At 29.4% G+C, this 20,598-nt stretch overlaps 1 protein-coding gene across 2 annotated transcripts in view; it reads right to left on the reverse strand.

Annotated features, from left to right (window-relative positions):
- The window catches only part of gish (casein kinase I gish), a 75,688-nt gene that overhangs the window by 3,833 nt on the left and 51,257 nt on the right, over window positions 1-20,598 (reverse strand). Inside the window, exons 8-10 of one of the 2 annotated variants that reach the window (XM_035356897.2) lie at window positions 16,897-16,965; window positions 11,155-11,238; window positions 8,354-8,574 (exon numbers count right to left, since the gene is read on the reverse strand). In XM_035356897.2, the coding sequence (XP_035212788.1) occupies window positions 8,354-8,574; window positions 11,155-11,238; window positions 16,897-16,965 (374 nt within the window). The remainder of the gene's footprint in view (window positions 1-8,353; window positions 8,575-11,154; window positions 11,239-16,896; window positions 16,966-20,598) is intronic. The other variant, XM_035356898.2, reaches the window with a different exon arrangement.

Genomic DNA, 20,598 nt, shown 5'->3' on the forward strand with positions numbered 1-20,598 from the left:
GGTATACACTAGTTCAGTACAATAGCAAATATTAACATAAAATTAATGGAAACAAACAGACTCTAAAATAAAAATTCTAGACCCTCAATAAAATTTTTATTTAATGCATTTAAATTTCTTGCTATATGTGAAATAAGTATTAATATGAATGTTCAATGAAGAGCCTCAGATGCTGCAATTACAAAAGGCATTGAAAAATAAAATGATTACATTTTCAAGTTTTTATGCAAAAAATTTTATATTGTAATTTTAATGGTTTTGACCACTAAATAAAAGTTAGGCACAACTATCTTCAAAGTAAGATGACCTGTATGATTATATATTAATTTATGTTACAGCATTCATTAAACATGTTCATTTAAGTCACAATTCTTTACGACACTTTTAAAATGTTCTAAAATTTTTTACTATGGCAAATTCATAGGTAGGTCTATAGAAACTGATATTTTCCAAGACTTTTTTTTTATAATTATATATTTATGAAAATTGAATAAGAAAGAAGACTGAAGAATGTAAAACTGTGCCACTGAAAAGAAGGGTGAGATACACCCCAGAGATAAACAAGGTGATTTCTATAAGATCATGAATTAATATAAATAGGGTGATTTTGAGGGCTGCATGATATGAGGGTAAGGTGAAAGGTTTTCGGCCTGACCAAGAGATGGCTCTCCAATCAGCAAAAACTTATGTTTCTTGCCTGGGTGTAGGTGTCATTAGTTCATATGACAAAATTCAACTTGTTCTCTTAAGTAGTTTGTCTACACGAATTTTCACAGTAGACGTCTTGAGTGTTATTCGTTGAAATGGATAAGCTTGAATATCGTGCAGTCATAAAATTCTTTGTTTTGGATGGATATAGCCTAAATTCATCTGAAATTAACAAAAGTTTATGAGGACTCTGCTCCTTCCATGTCAACCATTAAAAAGTGAGCAGCTGAATTTAAACATGGTTGCACATCCCTCAAAGATGACCCACATGAAGGATGGCCAAAAACTGCAACCACACTGAAAACCATTGAAAAAGTGCATGATATCATGTTGATGATAGGTGAGCGAAGGTGTGTGAGACAGCTGAAGCTGTGGGGATATCGGTATAAAGGGTGTCAAACATCTTGCATTAAGAATTACGGATGCGAAAGCTCTGTGCAAAATGGGTGCCGAATTTGCTGAATACTGATTAAAAGCAAATGTGCAAACAATTTTCGTAGAAATCTTTGGACCGATTCAACAGGGATCTTACAATTTTGTACGCCAATTTGTCACCATGGATGAGACATGGGTCCATCACTACACACCAGAAACGAAACAACAGTCCAAGCAGTGCATAGGAGGCAGTGGTTCAGCACCAAAGAAAGCGAAGTCAACTGCATCTGCTGGATAGGTCATGGCCAGTGTGTTTTGGGATGCGAAAGGGATCCTATTAATTGATTACCTTGCAAATGGGAGAACAATTACAGGCAAATACTACTCCAACTTTCATGACCAGCTGGAAGCCAAAATTTGCGAGAAAAGGCCTGGCTTGAAAAAGAAAAAATTCATCTTTCACCAGGACATCACACCTGTGCATAAGGGTGCGTTGGCGATGGGAAAACTGCAGGATTTGGGGTACGATTTGCTCGGCCATTTCCCTACTCTCCTGATTTGGCACACTCAGACTTCCATCTGTTCCCAAACTTAAAGAAATTTGTTTCTGGGGAGCGCTTTGCATCCAATGAAGAAGTTGAGATGGTCGTAGATGAATATTTTGCTGATTCTTATCCACTCAGCACTGCTAGGGTTCTATTTTTTAAAATGAATACATGTAAAATATTCCAGGTGATCTTTTTTTCAAGTCTGTTTAAAGAATTTCTTCTCTTAACAATAACAATCACAGATTCGACTGACAGTACATCTAATAAAATATCACATACAGATAACTCTTAGACATGATTCCTATAGAACTTTTATATGCTAGCCTAGTGTGATTAGCTGCAAATCTAAGGATATTTACACTGCAAATCTAAAGAAATGAAATGAAAAGAAACTACTTAAATTATTGATCACGAGTAATCAGAGTTCCCGCTGTTAAAAAACATGAACGCTTGGGTTGCAGTTATATAAAAGGTGCTAGTGTGCCATTTCATGTAGTTAAAACCCAAGGAGACAGTGCTAGTGTGCTTACACTGTCTCCTAACGTAGCAAGTAAAATATGCATCGTAAAGAGCAACTACTAGCACATGGTATGTAGTCAATAAGTGTAGCTAACAAATATATGTGTTTATGCATTCCACTGCATGTTCTTAAAAAAAAATGCTAGCAGCAAAACTAACAGAAAATATATCATATTTGGTTCAATAACACCGTGTTGCACATCATAAAGATATAGATATTTACAGTACTTCAAAAGAAGTTAAATTAATGAGATATTGAAACTTTGATGAGAACAATATATACCATACAATATTTCCCATATCTATAAGAAAGTAAGATAAATTTCAAGATACTGTTACTACTTTAGAATGCAATGTGAAGGTTATTTAGACATTTTACACAGAAAGCAATAATGAAAAATTATGAATGACATTTTTAAAGAACTTGCAGCATTGTGTAAAATGTTTTAGCAGTGCTATCTTAACACCATTTGATGCATTTCACTATATCCATGGTAAAATAAATAAAATAACCAATGTAGCATTAGTTGGAATAATGCACTGAAAATGCTTCATAAAGCTAAGGAAAAACGTTGAAATTGACAATAATTCTATGCTTTTACAAATTTACCTTGCTCTGATTTGAACAGATATTTGCTGAAAATGAAGTATAGAAACGGATAGCGTTAAAGGCATATAATTTCAATCATGGCACAGAACTAGTAAAAAAAACTATTTTCTAAACTTTCAAAATTAGTGGATACTGGCAAAACATTTTTGGCATCTAATGTTGACTGTGAACAATGTAACTGTGTTTCAGTTTAATGAATTCAATAAAAAATAAAGAATTTTGAAAGAAGATCACTTATACATGTTTATGTCAGAAAATCACATTTAAGTATAAATTTGGATTACATATATGCTAAATTGTTAAATTTTAAAGATAAAGGAGAAAAAAATTTAATATATATGTATACTTATAAAAATGTAACATTTATTTATTTACTATTTTTTTTATCAATCTATATATTATTACTATTAAAGTTAAGTTATATTTTAGTAAATAATTTTGTTATGCTTATATGTATATTAATGTATTAATTTTTATAATGAATAAACAGTTTTTTTAAACACGCGTGTTTTTGAAAGCAATGAATGTTTATAGAAGCAAGAGTAAAAAATAAAAGCTATATATCTGCAGTCAAAAATTAGAAGGAATACTGCCTATAATGCACTTAAATACAATAAGTATTCCTTTTGGAATTGCAGTAGTGACTCTTCACACTTACCTAATTTAACACTCGTATGAATTCTAATGCAACAATTATTATACAAAAAGTACAATGGGAAAGTTATAAAAAATATAAATGATGATAGCGAGATGTTAATACAGAATAACAAATCATATCAGTAGTTTCTTAATGATCTTGACATTTTTATGAAAAACTAAGAAATGAAATACATTTCTAATGCTATGATTTTCCCAGTACTGCCTTCCTATTTATTTTAATGTTTGGCCTGCAATCCAGCAAAATACATTTAAATATAATACAGTCAAAAGTCTTTAATCTGGACTCGTCGGGACTTCGGCAATTCCAGATTATAGATCATCAATTTTAATCTGGTAAGATGGCTTGCAGAAATTATAAAATTAAAAATATGAAACTGTAATTTATGAAATAAAGAGCAATTATGATCTAAAGGATATCAAAATTTACAAAAAAAACCCTTGATATTTATTTGTTTACTTTGTTAAACATTTCTTTCAACGCGCACATGCGTAAAGCATACATTATGCATAGTCGAAATTAGAAAATTGCAACCAAAAAACTATTTGATGTGTATTCGTGATATTTATAATGACAAGGAATTTGATTTAAATCATATCAAAGACGGAGTACATCGAGATGAAATACTACATTTAGTAAGGAATTATAAGCTGAATAAAATAAAAACATCTGCCCTGAAGATAAGGATAGTGCTGACAGATCAACTTCCAGTTCATCGTGCAGTGCCGTCACGTTTCCCCCGCAGAGCAGCGTGAAATTGATAAACAGATTTGGAATGGTTAGAGAAACAAAGGATATGCCTTTATCCATTTTTTGCAGCAATTCCACTTTCTGTTTGATGGACATCGAAACATGCTTTCGGTTTGTAGATCCTTTGGCAGCTCCAGAATCAGAAATTCTTTTTGACATAATCGAAAGTTTTATAAAATTGTTCTAACAGTCTGCAAAAAATAATAAGCCGGATCCAATTCGAAGATTAAGGAACAACACAATCTGCAACATTAACTGAAATAGATAATTAGAGAATTTTAGCTTAGCTTATACCGTCCGTTATACATTAAACGTGCATATGTAAACATATTATACGCATGCGCAGAAAGTTTGTAGCTTTGAGGTCCGGATTATAGACCATTTCAGATTATGGATGTCTGGATTAAAGACTTTTGACTGTATATGGCAAATCATTCATAGTTAATTACATATATCTTAAATTTATCTCCTCCTTTTTCAGATATTTTTATGCTTTGTTACGGGCAAAAAATTTTGCATACTTTCAATACACTATCATAATTTTTAATAATTGTTGGTTAACATTACAGCACATACACATTGGCCTTGCTAGATTTTACTGCTTCAGTTCTTAAGACTTCACTATTCTGGTAAATCCTGGATTGTGATTTATCTTAAAACACTTTTAAACAGCTTGTATTTTTGTTTAACTTAATAAATATGATTCATTAACTAATATATTTGTATGCAATAATTTCATATCATTAAGCTGTTGTTTATAACAAATTATCAGATCCACAAGTTAACTGATTACTTATTGTACTTCTTTGCACTCACTGCATAACAATAATACACATATGCTGCACATGGGTGGGCACTATGGAAAAACTAAGATTTGGCTAATATATACTAACAGGATCACTTAGCAATATATCTTTATAACATAGATGTTATTATTATTATTATATAAAATTTCTAGTCTTCGCATTTTTTAACTAAGCAACAGCAAAAATAACTTTCATATAATCAACTTTTATTTTACTACTTCTAAATATGAAACTTCTTTCTGATGATTCTACTAATTATCTACTAAGCAGAAACATGATATTTAATAATAAAATTGTTCTCAAAATATTGAATAAAATAAATAAAAAACTATCTAAAAATCTAAAAATTATAATTTTGAAATCATTAAAAATTGTTTAATTAATACCCAGATGCATATATGTAAAAAACAAACCTTAACTGACATATTAACCTCTTCAGGGACATATGTTTTGCTAAATATTTCATTTGTTTGATTAGTTTTTTTTTTTTTTTTTTTTTATTTCATATCAGCAGTAATTCACTGAGCCAGTTGAATCAACAACAAACAAACAAACAAAAGTTACACACACACACAACTGAAGAGCAAAAACATTTATGGCCATCTACTCAATAATGTGTTGTGAGGTTTCTGGCTTTCAAAACAGCTGCAAATTGCCTTGCCACGGGTGCCACAAGTTCTTGATAGATGACTGGAGACAGGCTTTACCAGATGTCTAAGCAGTGATCATAGTAGTCAAGATATTCCGACATGGTGGTGTTTGAAATCTGAGCTACTGCTCCCTGACATCCCAAATGTGCTCTGTCGGGTTAATAAGATACAATGAGTAGGTGGTCAGGGCATTAATTAGAATTGATCCTTATGCACTTCGAACCCCTCCAACACAATTCAAGCTTTGTGACATTAAGTGTTGTCCCGCTGAAAGATTCCATTTCCAGTTGGGAAGACATATACCATGTAAGGATGCAATTATGTTCAGACAGTCAACAACTTTCACAGTCTGTTGTACTACAACTAAGGGATCCAGATCCGCCCACGAGAACATCCCTAAAGCATAATACTGCCATCACCAACCTGTGTATGAACTGCTGTAAAGCGGAGGAGCAGCTGTTTGCCTGGAAGACAGTGTACCCTGACTCAACCATCGATGTGATTAATGAGAAATTGTGAGTCTTCCCATCCAAGTAATTGTCTTCCCCTTATCAATGCTTCAGTTTCAATGCTCACGGGCCAATTGTAAACATAGTCTACAATGAAACTTGGTCAACAGAGGCATACAAGAGGGATGTTTGCTGCAAATCCAACAGTGTCCAGTGACATGTGTGTTCTAAAACACTTGAACCTGGACCTGCAGTGAGTTGTCAGCTGAATCACTGTCTGGTGCCAATTTTGCTTTGCCAAGTGGGACAGTCTCTCATGTCCTTTTTCTTTGATGACGCATGGATGTCCAACACCTTGGTGTCTACTGCTGGTTTCACCATCATTTATCTATTTTGCATAAATGCTAACAATGGCATATCATGAATAACCTACCAGTCATGCACTTTTGGAAATGCTCGTTCCAAAATTGGAAATGCTCATTGGGCCATTACAACCCGCCCTCTATCAAATTTGCTTATATCAGCAGACTTTCATACCACTTGCAAAAGTAAGTGCAAGAATGATTCCTTACCCTCTCCAGCAGGCAGTTAAATAAATATATTCCCACTTAATCACGTGCCTTCCACGTCATCCAGACGAGTTCATTAAAATCATGTTTTGGCTCATGAGTGTATATGTGTGTGTGATTTTATATATGTATGTATAAGTGTACATACGTGGTGTTGAATATTAAGAGCATGAGTATGAAATGTTTTCTTGATTACAATGCCAAAACTTACCCTCCTAGTTTATACCTTGACTCTTTAACTTTTAATATATATATATATATTAGTTTTAATTGTCTAGATACATTTCAAAATACGAGTTAGTGTATTTAAAAATATCAAGACTAATAGTTTTGAACACATATATATGGTCTGATTGTCTAGAGGAATAATGACAAATTATAAATGAAAATATGTCATACATTCAGGCCATAATGGTTCTTTACATGTTTTGCGATTGCTGCAAATTTGTTTTACACAACTTTTGTCATGACACCTTGGAGAATTTTTTAGCATAATAACCTATGCGATTTAGTGCGATTTCAAGAATAAAATAGTGATTATTAAATAGAATAATAATATATCACTGCCAATCTTAGCTCAAATTTTTTGTTTTTATTTTTGAGATTCAGTAGTGAATAATTCTGCAAATGTTTTCACTTAAAAAACATATGTATTGATGTCCTTTAAGAGGTTAATAAACAATTCAAACTAATAGTTTTAAACATTTTACTTCAGGCTTTAAATTAAGATGAAAATATGCAATATTATTTAGAAAGATAAGCATAACATATTTCAAATTTAAAAAAAATACTTCCCTTAGTAAATTCTTTTACAAAAACATATACTTTTAGTTTCAAAGATACATATAATTGCGTTATTTTTACTGAATCACAATTTTATATTTGTTTTATAAAATACCTAAATGATATTTGTAATTAATGACTGAATTATGGAGGAAGAATATACTGGTTTAGAATAAAGTACATTTTTATTTTGGAGAAATTTTAAAACTAGAAACAGAAAGTAAAATTACTGCATAATGGCAAATTCTAAATACAAACTGTGTTAATTTCACAATCTAATTCTAAAACATTAAAGTGTAAAAGACATACACATTTCTACATATAGTATCCTACATATTCTAAACAGACCTTATTAATGCATTATCTTCACAAAGCATTTTAGTCATCTTGTGGCACTTTCTCTATTCTACAAATTTTGTTTCAGAAACAAACACTCCTAGCTTATTTTCTAAACAGAATTTAAATTTTCCAACAAGTTTTCCTACACTTTTTTGTACTGAGGTATTACATTAACTAACTTTCTTGCATACAATTACTCATTTATTGAAGTTACAACACTACTAATCAAGACATAAAATTTCAGAGGAAAGTTATAAACTCGGTGCTGTGAGTTACAGGAAAGGATGAAAGAACTATCATTATAAATAATATCTCAAAAATTTTGTAACTGATAATGTTTTTATTAAACAAGATTACCATTTATTAAACTGTTGAACACAATGAATAAATTCATAAAAAGACTGATTATCATGTTTGTAAATTTGACATATTTTTTAAATTTCTTTTTTTCATTCTATTTTTCAGAAATCATTATTTTGATCTCTTTTTCTGTTTTCTTGTTTTCAGAAGCAAACAAAATGATATTCATCTCCAAATCATGAACAGTGTAACTTCTAAAGCACATTAAAATAAAAATCACTAAACTTACTTTGTTTCTGACACAACTTCTACTTCTGCTGGTATTGCAATAGGTGTATTAGAGTGCCCAGTAGTTGGGTTGTCGGGTGCTAATTCACTGTAAGTGGAGCTGACGACTTGGACGGAATCATGACGATCATTTGGAGCCAAATTGCTACTTATTACATTCATCTCAGGTGGCTTTGAATGATCGACAATAAGAACTGAACCAAACTGCCGAGGCCTTTTGTTCTGTAAATAAAAGCAGCAAATATTAAAATTAAAATTACATCAGAAAATTTTCTCATTTACAGTTTTGCCACATTCTCAATCAGCAAAATTAAAAATCAACAAATACCAATACCCTCAAACTCTTCATAAGCAGAGAGTATAGTTCAATGTAGATTTGAGTTATATTACCATTTTATGATTTCTGTGATCTACTTCGTTACTTTAATTTTTAAGATCAAACTAACAGACACAGTTGAAAGCAAAATTCTAATGGTTTCACAAATAATTTCCCTGTGTGACATAAACTTCAGATTTCAGAAAAATATTACAACAAACAAATTTCAATTTAGGCTAGCATAAACAAAAGGCATTTAGATTGAAATTGTACAGAAACACTCAGTGCCTTTTTAAAAGAATGTGATACAGCTCTAACTTTAAGGGGCAAAAATTATTCTGTACAACTCAAAACTAAATTTCATTCCTTATGCAAATGAAATAAAAATGTGAATACATCAATTTCAGACTATTTGTTCAACAAAATCAGCAAACACAAAAGAAGAAAATTTAAAACAACTGTTAAGGAACTAATCATAAATAACAAAAATTTATTACTCATTCTTATTTTGATGTTTTCTAATTCAAAGTTTTAAAACTCTCTTATTTTTATGAAAGTACATTAAACCACTTACAAAGATTGTTTTAAATTCTACACAAATTAAAATCTGTAAAGATATGCTTAAGTATGCCCATTAATTTTAATAAGGGGAAGGTTAAAAAAATAAAGGTGGGTTTACACATAATTTGGAACATTTTTGTAAATAGCAAAGAAGAGGTACTACAATATAATTATTCAGAATATTTTTAATGAAAGAATATTGAATTTTATCAGTAACAAAAGGGCAGAAACTCTTGAACTGCAAAAGAAAAAAAAAAAATACCAAGAGAACGAAAAGTGTTCCAAATAATACAAAATATAAACTTAATTTTTAACTGCAGTAGAGCCCACTCGGTTTATCTGCTTTCAAAATGTCTGAACATAAATTTGATTTCCTGAACTTTCTTTTTAATTTAAAGCCTTGCTTCTCAATTTTTATTTATTTTTTAAGAAGGGCTCTTTTTATTTATTTTATTTAGTCTTGCTCAATGACTCTTGCTACAACTGCTACTCTTAACTTTATTTATTTAAGCCATAAACGTGGCACAAGAGTTCAGACGAATTTTGCTGCATGAAGACCTTTGTTTTAGATTCTCTTGGAAATGCATAGTATTTCTATAAATAATAATAATTTCAATTTACAGTTATATTTTGCCCAGTTTCAAACCTGAAATTGACATGTTTCTTTTTCTTTAATGCATATGAGTAAAATCACTCAAAAAAACAAAAACAAAAAACTTTACATATATATGCTTTTGAATAAATAATAATAAAAAAAATTTTAAATCCTCAGTTTTTATATTTTTTGCATAGATCATGAACACAGGGCTTTTAAAACTACATGAAATTTCATTACGTATAGTAAAATTACTTATTACTGCTCATTGCTCTACCTTTTTTTTTTTTAATTCCATTTAATACAACACAATGCATATTCTATTCTTTCTTCTTATTCTTTTTTTTTTTATTTCAATTTTAACATTCTAGGCTTTTTATCTAAAATATTTTCCATCATCATCATAAAAAGTAAAGAATTACTCACAAATACTGAATTAACTGCAAAATAAAATTAAAAGTATTATACTTAACAGTATTCTGCTTTCAACTAAATTCCTTTTCTTTAAATATTAGTTTAACTTCATCATCTATGAATAGCAGTGTGTTATTGAAAAGAACAGCAGCCATAGTTAGCTTCTTAAACAGACCATCATATTCAGCATATAATCATGGCAATGAAAACTGTTAACTTGCTTTAATTTTTTCAATTGGCATTTGCCAGTTTTATATGTAACTTTAATTAAAAAAGGCCTAAAGTACAATGTCTCTATATTTAAATTAATATTTAATCAGCTGCTTTGCCTATATCATAAGTAGCATAATAAGGGAGAAAAAGCTATACAAAGAAATTTTTCCAACATATTTGCTACTCTATATAGAATAAGTCAAGATTACTTATTCAAATGAATACATTTATATAAATCAAAACACTAAAAATGATAACATTTTTAAGCACCATATGTATATAAGAAATCATCAAGTCTTAAAAATAATAATATTTTTTCCTAAAAGTACAAACATAGGTTATATAACTGATGAGTTGTCGTATAATGTCTTTTATAACAAAATTGATGACAACTATATATTCTAAGAAATAGTACTGTGATTCAGACAACATCAGATACTAGATATACATAAAACCATCATACAAGGGCTAAAATTATATCTGACAACCACATGCCATTGAACAAGGGAGAATATACTACTTGTCATGTTTACAGGCATCACAGATTATCAGAAAAAAAGGAAAGAACAGTTTCTAAAGGAATGCAGCAGAGAAGAATCAAAGCACATAAATAAAGACCCTAGATGGGAGAAACGTAAAAAAGGAAAGTAGAAAAGACCACAGTAGTTCAGTTAAAAAGATTACATGCAAAGAACCAACTCACCCTAGTATCAGAAGCAACATGCCTCTCTCGGTTAGGTGACACTATGACTTCCTGGGCAGTCTGCATTGAACCTACAGGGGTGGACTAATGAAAACGGACAAATCAGTCCAAAGTTTAGATTTTGTGTTTAAAAAATTAAATTTTATATACACTGCCCAGATAAGAAATAGGGAACAAATTTTAATAATACGTACAATACAATAAAAAGAGCATTAGAGCTAATAGGTAAGTTATATTTTGTTTATTATATATTTGTTTCTTTTTTTTTTCTTTTCAGCATACAGTTATTAAGGACAACAAACTGTCCAGAAAAGTATGCAGTGCTTTCATACATGCTTGGAAATTTTAAAATTAATGAGTAATAATAATTTCAGAATTCAATCATGCCCACTCAACTCAAAGAGCACACTTTTTGCCTAGATGAAAAACGTCAGGGAAACAAAAGCGCCAGACAAAAATATATATTTTTAAAAATAGTATTTAAAAGATAAATCTAATTAAATAATAATTAAAATGAAAAAGGAATGTGAAAATGAAACAAAATGTGAGAAAAGAAAATAGACACTAATAAAAAAATTAATATGATAAATAATTTTTATTCAGTAAGAAGGATTAAAAATTCTTCATCAAATATTTAAGTATATAAATATTGATTAAATACAGAAAGTTTTAAATTAAACAGTTTCTCTAGGGAAAACAAATGCCAGAAAAAAGACAAATATTTTAATGCTCTTAATAATTTATCCTATCATAAGGCATCACTTTTTATCAAGCCATATTACGTATAGTAAAATAAAAAGAAACAAAAAAAAAAAAAAAAAAAAAATGCAATTACATAATTAAGGCTGGGGATAGCCTAGCCTTTCACTTAGCCTAATATAATGATAATATTCCTGAAAGGTTCCAAAGAAAAAATTTTAACAAAATTTATCCTTACATTTAAAGCAGATAAATCAAGACGACTCTATGAGACTCACAATAAGACATGATGAAATAAAAGTAGAAAACATAAAATGCTGAAGACAGAAACCAATGATTATCAAACCACTTAGTGCTTGCTGATTAACTACAGTTTATTAGTCCAAGACATATTTCCAGATATATAAGCAGATCCATCACTGTAGTCAGTAAACTTTACTATTTCAGATTCATAAACAGTTCATTTACTAAATGTAAAGGCACAGTTAGATAGATAAACAGCACATGCTTGTGGAAGAATATTAATGCCTTAGCATATTAAGACCAGAGTTATAAGAAAAATTAAAAGCAACATAGGAAACAAGATTCTTTTCCCCGTTTTCCAGGTATTTAGACAAATTATAGTATATCTGCAAAAATTCTAAAAAAAATTGGAACGGTACTGTAAAAGATTCCAAATGATATCTAAGAGAATTCTGTTAACAGTCTTCTTTCTTAAAACAACAACAAAAATAGTCTCCCTTCTGTATTTTCGGATATAAAATTTCATAGCTACAAGCTACAAACACAACAGAATTCTTTTAAGAAAGACAAATGATAACAGCATAAATGTAGACTTCAGGGAATGGCAATAAAAGTTATTCCACATATACCCCAAAATAGAGAGTATTTTTTCTATGTTGAATAATATTGGAAATAAAAATTTAAACTAATTTGCAAATAACTATCAAAACCAAAATACCTTTAAACAATGGACATAAATTTTACGCTCACTATCACAATACAACGATTATCATAATGCAACGATCATTTCACCTTAAATAATTATATATCTGTACGCATTTTCTTACAACATAAAAAAAGCTATGCATTCTAATATAAAATGAAGTTTCATTACTTAACAAGTTTATTTATAAATTAGTTGACATTGTTTTTATATTAATACACATACAACATTAATTAATCACTTTATTTCTTAAATATAAATTTTATTTACAAAATAAGAACAAAAGCAATGAAGTATGAAAAGTATAGTACGAAAGTACACACATTATAAAAGCATAACAACATGTGACATTTTCCTATACAATCATACCTACAACAAAAATATAGTTTTAAGTTCACTTGCAGAAGAAAATTTCTACTTATAAAATTTAAAATTTTTTATTTATAAACTAATTTTTTTTAATCTCTTCTACAATTATATTCCTCTTTCATATATCTATACGGACATTTAAAAATGTTTTGTTAAGTAATTAAAACAAATTAATCCTTTACTTTGAAAAACATAATTGCATAAGCAAAAGTTTTACACTGTGCTAAAAACAGCATCTCTCAAAAGGTTCATTATATGATTTTCTTCAATTATTAATAATAAAGAAACATAAAATTATTAAGAACACATCCTGTTGTCATCATAAAGGGCATTGCATTTTTAATAAGAATAATGTTAAACTATAAACCCTACAGAAATCTGAAATATACCATCTTTTATAACACTTATTTATACATATATTAGTTTAATTACAAAGATTGTTACAAATAATCATATTAAGGTCAACATGTTTCATAATATTTTTTTTTAACTGACAATCAAGAATTATTAGCTGACAACAGAAAATTAATATTTAAATGAAAATTTTAAAATATGATGTAAAATTTATGAGCTGTTCCATTATGAGAAATGAATTAAGCAATAACTAAACATAAAAAATCTGATGTGTACACCACATGACTTCCTTGTACGGAATATTAAATTATACGCATTTTTTCTTGCATTTTGTTTAAACTTATTAGATTGAATTAAACCTACTTCGCCGACAGCGCATAAACCACAATAGAATAAATGCATTCTAAAATTCACTTTGTTTACCATAGCTACACTCTGGCGCTAGGTTTACTTAACAGTATTATATTTCATTCATATTATAACTCAGAATGCACAAAATGTATATCATTTAAAGAATTATCTAATCATTACCACATGTTCTATTCAAATACTACAATAAAGCTCGAACCATGTATAAAAGGAATTAAGCAAACAAAACAGAAACAGTTTTTCACAGATGAATGAGTATTTCTCATTTAATTAATTAAATGCAAGAAGGCAAAAATACATAAAAACTCAAAATATCTATATTAAAAATTACGAAGTAAATCTCAAACGCTTATTTCCTTGAAAAAATTCCAGAAAGAATTAAGCATGATTTAATTGGCAATAATAAATGAATGTGTTATCTTTGTTGTTGTGAAGCTAAGTTTTTTTAGATTGGCAACAAATCCACTAGTCTCCTGTTTCAAATGTAAACACCAATGGCCGCCATTAAAAACAGGCTTAGTGGCAATTAAACAACTTTAAAATTGCTGATAATTCTAAAAATATTGCACACAGATTTACTAAAGGCATAAAATCCTTAACCAGAAGATAAAAACAACATAATTCAATCATTTTTAAAGCAAAAAATGTACAATTTACAAACATATAAGAGTAAAGAAACTGAGATCACTGAGCCGGGTAATAGAGTGGATATATATATAAATATATTTATATACGTTTGGTGCGGCCGATTGCAACCACAATACGAGGTGCACATCTACATGTTATAGCAGTCCTATATACAAAATTTCAACGTTCTGAGGCTACTCGTTTTTGAGTTATGCGAGATACGTACGTACGTACATACGTTTGTACAGACGCCACGAAAAATTCTCTTCAGAATTAATTTTAAAGCAGTTTTATAATTTTTTTGAAGGAAAAGAGTATTTTATTCTGTCCTTACGTACAGATATCACACAAAAACATCATTAACTTGCATTCGATAGCAGTCAAAATGGATATTTTCATTGAAATATGCTGCCTGAGACTTTTTGCGATTACAATACTTCCTTTTTACTTCGTACAAGGAAGTAAAAAGGATAAAAATGAACTAAATATCTTTTTTTAACATGAATGATATGATCTTGTTAAAATTTAAATTTACAAAATTTTATCATCTAGCTTTCATTAAAAAAATAAAATAAAAATCACAGTTTCACAAAACTCTACAGATGAAACACATGTTGTTGTTGTAGATTTATTTATGAAAAATATTTCTAGCTAAACTTGGAAACAAAAATTTTGATAACTGGTCCAATTTAAGGAAAGCTAAGAAAAAGAAATGAGAAAACAGACATACTGGAGGTCTTTGAATCCTTTTGTTTACCTACATGATTTCACACAAAACATTACAAGGACTTTGAACATAAATTCTAAAATGATAAATAAATTACTAGCCAGTAATATATACAGATACTTGCCTATCTCTACCATTAGTTACTGCAATAAAATTTTCTTGCCTTTATGTGGATGTTAATTTGCTTAAATTAAAAGGTACAGAGAAGGAAACTTTAAACAAAAGAAATTTCCTAAAGAGCATTATGCCTACAGAATGAAATTCTCTAAGAATAGGAGAGAAAATATTTAATGTAAATTGTTAGCAAAGAAAAAAAAAGAGAAAAAGGAAGGAACTGAAAATAGCAAAGGCTTTTCCTAGTTCATAAAAAAAGCAAAAACCAATAAAAATAAAACATATTTTGCACTAAAGTGAGAAAATGCAATCTGTATAGTTTATACATCCACAATGAGTGCTTACTTAATATCATGAAAATATCTATGAAATCATAGGAAGTTTTATATTTTGTCTTTTCTTTTCTGTCATTAATGCAAATGCAGTAAATAATTAAAAAATTTCCTTTTAAATAACAATTTGAAAATACAAAAGTTTAACTGATTTATTCGCCTAAGATCTTCAGGCTGTTCAATACAAACTTTAATTTAGTTAGCATATGGAACTTCTTACATTTCAGCAACTTTGAAAAACCGACAAAATATGTTTTATAAATTCAGTGATTCTTTAGGCATGTGAACAGGTGGGTTACATTATGTATGTGAATATCCACATGCTCTAAAAAAAAAAAAATGTCCAGACTTTCATTTTACCAAACTACAAACCTCAATCAAATTCTATCTGTGTAGCTATTTGCAATTAAATACAATTATTAAATTTAAAAACATCATTAGTTATAACAATTAGTATAAGACATGTTTTAATTAAATAAAAAACATTCTAATTAAACCTGAAAGTAATTTACTAACTAAGCAATTTAGAAAACATGCACAAATGCTTTTTCTTTTTATATGCTTTCAAATGAAAATATTCCACTAGGTAAAAAAATTAACTGATAGCAATCTTTCTGCTGAAGATAATAACAAAGCAAGTTTTTATTTTAGAGATAACTGATCACTTTCAGCATTACTTTTTTGTTCTCCCTTGTTAGTTAATCTGCATATAAATAGTTTTCCTAATTCAATATTGTAAATTTTGTAAATTATTGTACATATTTGTAAAATTTTAAACATGCCCTTTGTATCAAACTCTAATTCCAATTTCATACAATTATTTGTATTTACCCTATTATCAACAAAATCCAAATACACAAAGCATTTGAAATGTTATACTTAAACTAGTTTTTCTAGTAGCCTTTGCCTTAATCTGATTGCTACGTGGGATACATTTCTACTTTTTTTATAAAGATATACTGTAGTACTTTATTATACTGAAATTATATGAAAACTGTTTAAAAGAAAGTTGCTATGCTTTCCCACAATAATGGAAATTTTATACGTTCATCTCACAGGATGCAATACTTTATTTAAATTCCAAAAACAAAACACATTTGATATAATGATATCGAATACAGATTTCTAAGATTTTTAACTTTACCACATAAATAGAAAGGGCTCTATTAAAAAATATTTTAATTTCTATCATTCAGCATACCAACCTTCCCTGATCTGGTACGATCAGATGGTGGAGCATTACGTAACTGTTGCAGTTGAAGAAAGCTTTGAGGCTTCACAAAGAAGGAAGAACAGCCAGAAAAAAAGATCAAAATATAGTCCAAACATGCACACAAGAAAGTAATATTAATGCAAACACCAGAGATAGCTTTAAGTTATTAAAGTAGGGTTGAAAAAAGAACACAATAAGCATACCTCACTTATATGCATTATACAGATCATGCAAAAAATAAAAGTACAGGAATTCAATTATACCATAGCATGCACATTAAACATAAAACATTACACTAAAACACATTATTTGCATTTAAGACAAATATTAGTAATAGTACAGAAAGAAACATGAAGCAAAACTGATTCTTATACATGCAAGCATTTCTTTCTTTCAGACTAATATTTAAACTTTGGAAAGCAATGAAGAGATTTCAAAAACAAAATAAGAGTTTTAAAAATAATGCAACTGCTGTATATGCTGATATAGTCTCCTAAATACTTGGTCATTAAGTTGCAACACAATGTTTTGATTATAATTTGTATGAACAAAATAAAATGCTTGTAAAATAAACACATTACTAATATAACATTACTTCTAATAGGACACAAGACATTTCAGCAAAATTATAAATTTGTTTATGCAAACCCCTACACAAAATTCATGCCACTGAGCAACAGCTAACACAATTCATACATATTTTAAAACAAATATTGCAGAGACATTAGGTTATTTTGAAACGGGAGACATGAAAAATGTGCAATGCCCCCACCGGGACTTGAATCTGGACCTCTCGAATACATAACGAGTGTGCTAACCATTACAACACGAAAGCATGCAGAAAGGAGGAAGAAAATACCCTACATACTCCCCCTTTTAAACGATGAAGGGGGATTAGGGGACCCAATCACCAAATCCTGGTGGTGAAGTATCATCATCCACCACCCTTTTTAGTTTGGGCAACACTGTAGAGACATTGCGTTATCTTGAAGCGAGAGACGTGAAAAATATGCAGTGCCCTCGCAGGATCTTGAACCTGGACCTCTCAAATACGAGTGAGTGTGCTAACCGTTACACCATGAAGGCATGCAGAAAGGAGGCAGAAAATACCTTTTAATATGAAGTTTTTAAAATCTTGCAAAGGTGCAAAAGTGCATTCAACACAAATAAATATCTTAAGGAAAAGAAACTCATTTACTTTATAAATATTTTATACATTCTGCTTATCTCTGATACCTCTGCTTGTATCATTTTATGATAATTTCCTTTGATATAAATAATAAAAGAAAATAAAATGTAATAATACTCAAATATATATGTATATAGAATTTGCTACTATTCTCTCCATGAGACACACTGACATGTGCAGTATTTTTGCTTTCACCTGAAAAACTTTCAAGAACTAATGTAATCACTTCTTCAATAACAAAATTTGCAGTTTTTTTTTTTTTTTCCCCTTATATACAGCATACTAAGAACCCACTATCTTCAAATAATAAAGATTGTTTTTGAACATTATCGCATTTTAACTTTCCTTTTTTAAGTCGATTTGAAAATTAGACCAAAAGAACTTGATTGTGTTTTAGAGCAATTTTTTTGCCTTCACATGGTTTAAGAAAAATTAATGAAATATATAACATATATAAAGCCTGATAAAAAAAGCTCTGCAATATTTCATGAAAGCATGTATTTTGTGCATAGAATCACACTTTTTATATTAATTTAAATGTTAACATTAATAAAGAATACATCAATTTAAAGATAATTTACAAAAAATTCAAAAGATTTTTAATATATAAAATAACAATATTACTCTAAATGTTATGCAAGAAAAAATGGGGAGAAAAAAACATAAAGCTAATATAATATCAAACATTTTACATTAATTAAGGAATATTAAACATATTCCATGTTATACTAAATTATCAATAATTTACATAATATTTAATTTGAAAATATTTGTTTTTTATTATTAATGTGCATTACTGGGGCATAAGACTAATGATAGACATGCAAAGGTCATTCCATTGAAGTAAAAAATACCAGCATGAAATTACAGCTTCAGTTAATTCCATTTTATTGCTTGTGTTCTTGATTAAATAAAGATCTGATGATTCGACAGGCCATTGCAATTTTTAAATTATTTACAAGAAAACCATGCATCTACTTTTTGTGCTCAATTACATGATATATTAGCATTCCAAAAGATGTATACAATTGTTCTGAAACATAATTGCTGAAGGAAAGATTGTTCAAGCGCATAAATATATCAGACCACATTTAGTCTTCCTTGTAGTATGATGTGAAGCCGACCCATTCCATATGCTAAGATCTCCCCTATTTTGGCTCACCCATTCTTAATTAATGCACGGTTCTGATTATCTTCTCACTTCCACTTTGCCTATAAATAGACTAACTGCACTTATACCATACCTTCCAATAATCATCTAACTCCTTTAAGTCACCTGACCAGTAGCTGCTATACCTACCAACAAACGAAGCCACACCTGTGTAGCATTTGCTTATTCACTCGACTGTAGGAAGGTCTCACATCCAAAGATTTCAGCCATATTTGTTTGTCATCTTCTACATGCTCCCCATCAAAAGAATGCTATTTATCAAAGTTATGGTTTTAATTTTTCTACCCAATGCACACAGGATAGGTTATAGGACAGGAACCTGCAACATGATTTCGCCATCCAACTGAAGAAACAAATCTATATGCTAATATAAAAATAAATGTCATAACTGCAAGAGGAGGCTTTACTCTTGCTGCAGTGCAATATGGTTTAAATCTTCCATTAAGATGGCATTGTACAAATGTAGCTCCTCCATGGAATGTCAAAGAAGATTATGTTTCATCACTCCACATTAACTTTATGCTTAATATCAACACGCTACTTTACACAATCATGTGCCCATTGTAACTACTTAAGCTTCTGTTTTCATTAGTTAAAGCACAGACTTACGGGCTTTTAAGCATTTTCAATCAGTTTCTGATTTACACTCCACCTCAAAACATTGATTGAACAGCTTACTGACCAATTATGCTTTAGTTTTTTACAATTATCATAACAATCTTTAGATGACAAATAAATAAGACTTTAGTAATTTTGCATCACCCACTTGTAGCCTTCCCTTTCTGTGCAAATCTTGCAAACTTCTCATTAAATTGAAGTTATTAATGCATCTATCAACTGTTAAATGTTAACAGCCAAATTTAACAGCAATTTGATTACAAGGTGGTAATCCTTCATTACACAGTATAATAATTTTAGAACATTTAACTATTAAAAAAATAAAATAAAATAAATAAATAAAAAATAATAAATAAATAAATAAATATTTTTTTTAAAAAAATGCAACACATTGTTCTCAATGTCCAAAATTTTAAAGCAGGAAATACTAATTCTTTTATGGGCAGCATTCAGATCCTATAGAGGCAGAGAGTGAGCTATATTGGTCTGAAAAATAAGTTTAAATTTTTTATTGGTTAACTTTAAAATAATGCCTAATTTATTAAATTTGGAATGCACATTAATTTGGAAATATGATTATATACTCAGAACACTTCCTCAAGACATGTTGCACAGCATCTGCACCAAGTTCTATATCTTTTCATTAAAACCAAACTTAAGTAATTCTATGACATTTTTTTCCTTTCACTCAAATTAAAAAATGCTTCAGAGACATA

Source organism: Stegodyphus dumicola, chromosome 6 (assembly GCF_044657685.1).
Source record: "Stegodyphus dumicola isolate Sdum_Otavi_A_Nest chromosome 6, ASM4465768v1".
Classification (NCBI taxonomy): Eukaryota; Metazoa; Arthropoda; class Arachnida; order Araneae; family Eresidae; genus Stegodyphus; species Stegodyphus dumicola.